This window comes from Trachymyrmex septentrionalis, unplaced genomic scaffold, assembly GCF_001594115.1.
Source record: "Trachymyrmex septentrionalis isolate Tsep2-gDNA-1 unplaced genomic scaffold, Tsep1.0 scaffold32, whole genome shotgun sequence".
Taxonomy (NCBI): Eukaryota; Metazoa; Arthropoda; class Insecta; order Hymenoptera; family Formicidae; genus Trachymyrmex; species Trachymyrmex septentrionalis.
This window is the reverse complement of record NW_017305485.1, coordinates 77,739-87,643: the sequence shown is the minus strand read 5'-3', so window position 1 is coordinate 87,643 and position 9,905 is coordinate 77,739. Positions and strand designations below refer to the sequence as shown.

At 32.9% G+C, this 9,905-nt stretch overlaps 1 protein-coding gene across 1 annotated transcript in view; it reads right to left on the bottom strand.

Annotated features, from left to right (window-relative positions):
• Positions 1 to 9,905, bottom strand: part of LOC108749944 — an 18,284-nt gene that overhangs the window by 1,431 nt on the left and 6,948 nt on the right. The window contains exons 3-6 of the mRNA XM_018489012.1: positions 4,388 to 4,570; positions 3,409 to 3,884; positions 3,003 to 3,125; positions 72 to 311 (exon numbers count right to left, since the gene is read on the bottom strand). Coding sequence (XP_018344514.1) covers positions 72 to 311; positions 3,003 to 3,125; positions 3,409 to 3,884; positions 4,388 to 4,570 — 1,022 coding nt within the window. The remainder of the gene's footprint in view (positions 1 to 71; positions 312 to 3,002; positions 3,126 to 3,408; positions 3,885 to 4,387; positions 4,571 to 9,905) is intronic.

Here is a 9,905-nt window from a genome sequence, read left to right as displayed (position 1 = left end):
CCAGCTTCAACTATCGGCTCCTTTTCTTCCTTGTCAGCCACCGCATTCACCGGAGCGAGTTTTGGCAGCGCTTGTAAATTGTTGCGAACCACTGCCGACGCATCATCTCGAATCTCTTCCTTCTTTTTATCCATGTCATCAATGACCTTCTGCTCAATGATTTCCGGTATTGGCAATACGCCGACCGGCACTTTGACCTTCGACGGTAGTCTGGCCGGTAGCGGCGCGGGTTTGTCGATAAGAGACGGTGATACCAGATTGGCGTTGTTCGCTACAGTGGTATTTTCCGCTTTGCGTGAGCTCACCATACTCTGAAAAAAGTTTCACACAATTATGTACGATATAATATAGATGTCAGATGGAAACTACTTGTTGTTGTGACGTTTTACTTATTCAATTCTTGTAATTACATGTTATAATAGAACCGGTTATAATAATAATTATCATTTCTCGAAATACGCTGAAGAATTGCGTATATTTTCTATTTTCGTTAGTTCGGCGTAAATCATCTTGATGACATTATGCATCGATAAATCATTGACAATAATACGTAAATCTTCCATAGCATAATTGCATAAAAAGTGGTTTCGCATCAAATTGTTTAATAATTATAATTATAAACTACAGAGAAAGCTGTAAATAGCAGTGCTTAATGCAGTGATTCTATATCAAAATAATTCCACTTGAGAGTTCTATTAATTAGCAATCCAAAAAGAAGAGCTATACTACATAAATAAAAACAAGCTTTTCTTACAGTTTGATAAATTCTAAAGCAATTATTTAGCGCAGCAAAAGGCAATAACCTTGAACATAAATTAATTAGCGACGGCGATACAGTAAAAGCGCGATGCAAAAGCTAATAGTAGCTAGGTTATTACGCTAGGTTGCCAATAAAAATGCAAGCGGATAAACGTAATAACAATTTATTAATGCATCGTGGAACACAGATTTACAGGCACATTTAATATGGCTCGAGCCATTTTACGCATATACATGAAATCTTATATCCAATAACAGAAGTAAGCTCGATAAAGAAAATGAAAGATCGGTTAAAAAGATTGTATATACACGAACAAAATTTATATGTTTGAAACATCTAACATTTATCCAATAACATTTAAATTATATAACGATAAAAATATCTACATAATAATGTAAATAGTACAATAATTGAAAAAACTTCTTATATAAGATATCTGTAAAATAGTAACATTTTTGTGCTTTAGAGAGTACTTTTTAGAGATTCTTTAAGAAAGTATGTATTAAAAATATTAATTAGAGTCATTAATAATATTTACTGTTAAACAATTTTATGAGGATTTCCATAAATCAGAATTTAATCAGTCCATGTATAATATTAACAGCTTCCGTATTAATATTAATGAATAATACACAAAGCATCAGCAAATATATATTTGATATACTTGAATAGTAAATATTAGGAATAATCTGCAATAAACAATATATAAACGCTACTAATAATAGGTAATATTATATTAAATAATATAAATATGTTATTTGCAACTAAACAATTTTTTAAAACCGCTACAAAATTACAGATTGCCAGATTACATTGCAAAATTACAGATCCATTAACAGCCAAATGTATTTTCCAAAAATCATAAAGTAGTAATCAAGCAAATATCCAGCATATTCGTTTTTGTTTGTTTATTATTTATAGTTAGAATTATTCCTCTTGTATTATATTTATTAAGATACGCGTTTACAAGAAGAATTATTCTAATCATAATTAATATATTTAGAGAAAAAGAATAATGACATGACTCAAACAAGAAATAATTTTGCTTCATTACATGCATATAAGACTATGACATTGGCTACATATATTTATTTATCAAGCGTAGTGTAATCAAATATGTGTGATACAAGGCAATACTATAAAAAGGGAGAAAGAGAGATTACAATAAAAATATATTTCGAAAAAATATGAATAAAAAAGTAGAAAAACGCTTTACTATTCTCTTTAATCCTATATTAATGATAGCACTATTTACCCCAAAAGCATACAGAATTGTTAGAAAAAAGCAATTGGTCCTAAAATATATTTAATATTTTATTGTATGTGAGAAATCCTTTTATTTGACTTATAGAATGAAATGATTGTAACTCTGATTTAAATAATTGATTAGATCTTTCCTATCGTCCATAAGTAATTCAGTAAAAATCTTTTTTAATAAATAATTAACAAATTGTCATTTATTAATATTAATGATTAGATGTATAATTACGATTTATTTTATAAATTAAATAATGATTCTCATTAACAATTTATAATTTATAATTTATAATAATAGAGATAATTTCTTTATATAATTATTGCATAATACAAAATTAATCTTTTACGCAATTTACGGGTTAAAATTCAAAAAAATCTGACTCAAACTATTCCTGACAAGCTGAAGATAATCCAATTGTAAATGCATAATAAAGAGTTAAATCTAACGAATTCCGTTATCATTATTGGGCATATCACGATTGAGTATTCCATCTACTCTCTCCTGCAGAGCCTGCAGTTCGTCATCCTCCGCATGGACTTTGACATCATTTGATCGACCAGACACGACTGTAGACGCTCGCTCGATGGCAGGTTGTGCCAACGGTTGCTCGGCTTGCGAACCAGGCACTACCAAAACATTATCGTTTCTCGGACCGTCGTCGTTCCGATTCAGCGGCGGCGACATTACCTGTTTTCTTTGTTCTTCATCGAAGCCATTCTTCTCTTCGTTTATAATATTCGGGCGCTCGACAACGTCTTTCTGTTGCTTTTGCTCTAAGTCGTTAGCTGAGGGTTCGCGCTGTTCACCGATTTCTTTCATTTCGCTGGGACCAGCTGGGACGATGTTGCCATTCTGCTGAACGAACCTGATATTGTTGGCTGGCTCATTGACGTCATCGTTTCGATTCATCTTTTCCACCGACGGAGTCGTTCTTCCGACTGCACGACGATCATGAGACACATATGGTGGCCGTGGCGCACTTACCTGCTGTTGCTGTTGCGGCGCCGGGATCGGTTGTGAGTCTTCCTTAGGCAGCGCCGATTGTGACACTGACGCTCGAGGAGTCATCAACACTAAACTAGGAGGTGTACTTCTAGCATAGAAATTCTGGAATGCATAAGATCACAACTTTTACGCGTTTTTATATGTCTTGATTCTTTTCATGCAATCTTGAATACTTAAAAGAAAACATAAAGATCAGAACTTAGTAAATATGCTTAGTAAACAAACGTATGTTTAATTTTCTATAAGATGCAACTATTAATTATGCTACGTATAAAATAAATATAATTATAAACACGTTATTTTTAAGTTGCATTGTATCTGTTTATACGTATTATAATTAAATTTAATATTAAATCATGTTACTTTTAGAAAACGAATGATGTACCTTGGCGCTCTCCAATTCGCGTCTAAGCTGGAAAATCTCCTTTCTGAGATGATCGACGGTACTACCGGTATTGTCTCTATTATTTATCAGTTCGTTGTACTTTTCTTGCAGCCGGGTCTTCTCGTCAACTATTTCCAGATACTTGGTCTTCAAGTGCTCCAGAGCTTTGGACTTGTCTTCCTGAGCCTGCCGGATGCGAGCGCGCAAGTCCTGCAGCGTTGATTCCAGTCTGCTAGTCTCATCTAGCGTCTGTTTCTCACGCTTCTTACATTCTTCCTGCAGGTCCTGATGCTCAGTCTGCAGGAGCTTATAGGTCTGCTGAAGCGAATTAAACCTCTGCATCGCCTCTATGCTGTCCTTGTCACGCAGAGACTTCTCTCGCGACGCGCGTTGCTGCAACTCTTGTTTCACCGCGGCGTTCGAGCTCTTTTCTTCGGCCAGAGACTTCTCCAGCCGTACTTTGTACTCAAATATTACTGAAATGATATTATCACGTTACCAAAAAGTCCAGTTGAGTTGTTAAATCGGAGAAATTTAATTGTCTATAAACCGGAATTGACAAATTTATAAAAATCGAGTACAAATTCGTGAAGTTCGCTGAAAAATGCTACAATCCTATAATAAAACCTACATATTAAGGTCTTACTTCCTGCAATATTTTACTCTCTAGAATATAAATGACTTATGGCTACTAGTGTAGATTAATTTTAATCTCGGTTTAATTTACTCTTCACCTTTTTCTAATGTTTAGAACTCGAAAAAGATAAAAAGTAAGTTAAACCAAGATTAAAATATATCTACGCTGGCAGGAATGGACATTAGAGTCTTGAGCGATATTGGCACGTGACAGAGTCTCAATCTATCATATGCCAATATCCTCACAGTTTAAATGAAATATTAAATCGACAATCGACAATTGGTTTCAGTTTCTGACAATTTCTGACTTTAGTTTATTTATGTTTCGTTTTATTGAACTTACCTTGTAGTTGAGCAGCGAGAGATTCTTGCTGATGAAGACATTGTACTTGCATTTCTTGAAGTCTGGTCATCTCTGAGATGGTGTTGCGGTACACGATCATCGTCAAGATAACCGCCACTGCGCAGCCCCCGTACAAAGCCAGGCGGCCACCTCGGCCTCTGCCAAGCCGCGAACCGCTCATCACTGTCGACAAGAAAAAGTACATTCATTATAATATTATCTGTTATAAAAACAATCGAGTTGCTACATCGATGAACAAAGGAATCCTATCACAGAATCGTGCATGTATGTATCTCAGTGTCATGTCAATATAATGTAACGCTACTTATATTATCGTCGCTTACCAATTAAACGATGAATATAGTGTACAATTATTCTAAAACGCGTAACCAAATTTCGCCAAATGTATCTCATGATTATATGAAATTGCATTGATTATAGGAACGTGCGGTAATATAAATTTAATTGCTAGCGCGCGACTTCTAATTTCTAGTTCACAAGTTCAGTATGTCACCGAAACAATTAGCCAACGAACTAATGAAAATTTGTCAACACTCGACAAACAAAAATAAAGGACATCAGGTGATTATTCATGAGATAAATCAAAATATTGGATGTAGTTTGAAAGCATGTCTATTATCTGAACGTAATCAAGGCTATTCCTTTCATTATTATTCAGTAATATAATTATAATCGTTTGTATCCTACAATCTTATGAGAAAAACATCAAATAATATTTATATACGCTTAACAATTTGGCGCGTACACGAAGTGTACAGTTTTCAAAATGTATCCCATAATGAAATATACATCAAAAGCGACAACGAATTGAAAAGTAAACAAAAACAGTAAACTTTGTAGGGATAAGAAAAAGGAAAGTAATTACTATATAACGCCTATGTCCTGCTTTAATCTCTTCAAGGACATCACGATGTGTATAAGTCAGTTTTATTTTAAAATTATTTAAAAATGTATATACATATATGCTTCCTCTTGAAACTAAAATAAATAAAACAATCAAAGTATCATCGGTTTCCTCTAATATTCACATATATAACACATAAAAGTTATTATAATTTATTCACTTCTATTATTAAATATTATTATGAGATATCATGATTAAAATGCACTTTAATAAAGGATTACAGATGTAACAAGCAAACGAAATTAATCTTTCTCTTCGATTTATACACGGAAAGGACAATTTTGCGGAAATATATCTAAAGATTTTTAGCTAGATACAAATCTGAAAATAATTTTGTTAGACCCATGTTAAAATAAGATAAGGCGAAATGTTCCCGCGGATGCGCAGTAGGAGTGCGAATTTGAATCTAAATTTGATTGACTGTTCCAGGTACGTATAATGCTGCTGCTATTATTATACAGAAGAGTGTATTTGGATCCAAATTTGATTGATTGTTTCGATTATCGCCATTATGTACAACGTTTCTCCTTATTTTCTTATTTCACCATAATTAGACAATCAAAATAATTATGTAGGATGCTTAAACTGATTGCTAAAATATTAAAACTTTTTGCAGCATTGTTTATTAAGCTTGAGAGTTCTACATAATAATAATTTTGATACTCCAACAAAATTATTTTCAAATTTGTAATATATATTCATATATATGTAGTTGAATTTTTAGATACTTTAGCAAAATCTTTTCGATATAGATAAAAAGTTTTTTTTCCTGAAAAGATTGACACACCAATTGCTTATGAATATTATTTGCCGTTCTAATTCATATGTATGTATATATATATATATTTATTTATTTATTTATTTATTTATTAAATAAAGATAATAAACAGGAACACAAAAGATATTAAATGTTAATACAAATGGGTGGAGATAGAAAAATAAACGAAGAGGATCAGGATATTTATATATCCAATCTTATTTGCGTAATTTACGAAACAACCTCGTTGGCCTCGTTAGTCCGACGAATCATTTAACTTTCACTTTCGTTCCTTTTCGTCCGTATCGTCCTATTGCTGTTCAGCCTCGGGAAAACGAAAGGACATTGTTCAAATTTTTTTTTGTTTTATATCCGTTTCTATCAATGTAAAATAATTTTAATCTTAATTTAACTTATTCTTCATCTTTTATTATATTTACATTCTAATTCTTAGAACTAGAGAAAGAGATAAAGAATTATTTGAAATTAAAAAATTAAAATACATTAATAGAAACAAGCAGTAATCGAATTTTTAGATAGAAATTTGCAAGACCTAGCCATGCGCTATTTAATTCCTTCTCTATGTGCCGTTTATTTAAAAGAAGGGAAAAAGATTAAATCAGTTAACAAAAATTGCTATGATGAAAAATCGGAGATTGATTTTAAAATAATTATAATCCTGTTCTTATTAAAGATTAAATTTTATGTTTAGCACTTAAATATAATAATATATGAAAATTTTAAAATTTCTCTCCTGGTTTCTCAGTTGCTAAATGGAATTTTTTGTCAACTCATTTTGATTGTCACAAAATATCTCCAATTTAGAATAGAAATACGTTTCGACAATAAAAATATTAATAATAATATTCACAATAAATATAAAAACACGATTAATATAATAAATTTGCAAGCGAGGTAATATGTTACATCAATTTGAAAGATACCTTAAGGAGATAAGACAAATGCAATATGTTAAAAATTACTTTAAAAAATTACAGGTTATTCTAAATTGCATTTAAAAGTAATACAAAAAAATTATACGGTTAACTATCTGGATCAAAAGTTATTCAATAAAAAGTAATCTTTTTTAATTTGTACTCTAATAGAATATATGAAAATGTATTATAAAATAATGATAAAAATCTCAATTTTTTAATGTAACTTTATGAATTCAAAAATGTTTATGTAAAGTTACATTGAGATGCAGACATTAATTGTTCAGTAAATAAACAAAATATTTATTTGTTATATAAACTAATTGATGAATCTCAATGAAACTTGCATGTCATTTTTAGTATTTAAAATATTTATATGAAAAAAAGTTACAATTTTTATTATTTAAAAAATTTTTGTTTATAACAATAAAATCGATATCAAATAAAATAATCTATAAAAATGTATTGCTTAATAAAAACGAAATGTTATGGACCCAATTTTCACATAATAGTTTAAGCGTAAATATTAATATATATATTTTATGCTTTTACAATCTTAAAAAAATATTTGGATACTCTGTCAATCGCTGATTTCGAAAATTATAGAATTGACTCCTTTGATGGATATATACATCTCTTCCAATTTACTTTGTCCAATAGTTCTTCCGGTGGCGCGGCGCTTCGCGCTTTCTTTCCCGACTCAGGAATATTAAAAGGGTCTCCTACATTAGGAGGCCGAAAATAAGGTAATCGTTCGTAATTTTTTTTTTATAAGGAAGATTAATGTTTATCGATTTCAAACTTTTTGCATGTTTTAATATAATTATTGTAGAGTACGTACAAATTTTTATGTGAACAGTATTTTAAATAATAAAAACATAAACATTTAGTTTGGCAGTTCGCCACGACGTAACAATTTTGTGCATATCCTAGCAGCTGTAATTCTTGAACCAAAAAATAAAAAAAGATTTTTAATTTGTACAGAATATCATCCCCTAGTTAAATCTAAAAAATTAAATAAAAAACCAACATTAGCGATTGTTTTTGCATAAATAAACGGCTGCTACCTAATGAAAATTTTTTTCTTCAAAGTCGCACAAAATTATAATTTATATAGATTTTTATTTAATTTATTAGATTTACATAGGATGATATTCTATACAAATTAAAAATCTTTTTCGATTTTTTGGTTCAGGCAAGAATTACAGCCGCTAGGATGTACATAAAATGATTACGTCGTGGCAAACCGCCAGACTAAATGTTTATGTTTTTATTATTTAGAATACTTTTTTTCACATAAAAATTTGTACGTACTCTACAATAACGATATTAAAACATGCGAAAGTTTGAAATCGATAAACATTAATGTTCTTTATGAAAAAAAAATAAAAATTACGAAAGATCATCTTATTTTCGGCCTCCTAATGTAGGAAACCCCTTTAATGAGATTTTTCGCCGAGCAGAGCGGGAGGTCGCGGGGAAGCAAAGTGGAGAGAGACGCGGCGGTGGCGGGCTGACTACTTAGCAGCCGGATTCGAGTTCACTGACATTTCGGAGCACGCGCGATACGATCCTGTTTTGTTCGTAAACACAGCAATAACAGCATCGCCGACAATGATGAAAACAACGGCGAAGAAGACGGCAATGAAGAGGAAGAAGAGGACGACGATGCATTGAGCATTCACGCGCACGTGTACCGTTCGCGCGGAAACGTGACGCTCGCTCGCAAACGGATTCGATCCCGTATGTGTATCTGGCATTTCGCCACGCCGGGCTCGGAAACGTTGTCGATACCTGTATATACAGGGTGTTAGTTAAGTATACGTTGCCATACTCGAGAGAACGATTCTTTGGTTTATTTCAAGTGAAAAAGTCCATATAAACATGTGTCGTAAACGGCTTAGTTTCCGAAATACAGGTGAATGTTCGCAAATGTTTGAAGAGACGGTAAATTGCGTTGGATCTTATCTTCCTGCATAAATATTGCCTTGCTTCACGTGAGTTACCATTCGCCGTAAACAAAGTGACAAAGTCAAAATCAAAGCCTCCTAGATCACCAGACTTAAATCCTTTGGATTATTTTCTTTGGGGGCATCTGAAATCATTGGTTTATACAATACTACCTCAATTGAAAATGAAAATGATTTGAGGAATCGAATAGTTGCTTCATGCAAGGCAATACTTAGCATACCTATCTTTGAGAACGTGTACAGAGTGCGGCGCCAAAATCCGGACAAATTTTATATTTTTTTCTAAACATGTTTTATTGCTACAATGAAAAGATTTACAAAATTTGTTTAGCTCCATTGTTTGTAAGGCCATAAAGAACATATTCACTCAATATATCCCCCGCTTGCTTGAATGACCGCCTCCATTCTCGGTCTGAAGCGTGCGCAGGCACGCTTTAATGCGTCACGATCCATATCGGTGAATGCCGCTTCAATAGCGGCTCTCAATGATGCGACATTTGGATGTCTGGACTTGTTCGTGACCCTTTCAACCACGCCCCATACGTAGAAGTCCAAAGGATTCAAATCTGGGCTGTTGGGAGGCCAGAATTCTTTCGACCAAAACATGTCGACGTTGTCCGACAACCAATTTTGCACCAAATGACTTGTGTGGGCGGGCGCACCGTCCTGCTGGAAAACATATGGCTTTCCAGCCGACACAGTTTCCATCCACGGCTTCACTACATTTGTCAGAACACGCAAATAAACTTCTTTTGTGACATTTTCCCCTTTGTTAAAAAAATGTGGTGGCATGACATCACCCTCACTGGACACAACACCTAGCACGTGAACATTCGCCGGAAATTTCGTTCTTGCAACAATGGGGATATCTTCAGGGTTATGGCCGAGCCAGCGGTCATTCCTTCGATTGATTTTCGCATCCACAGTAAAA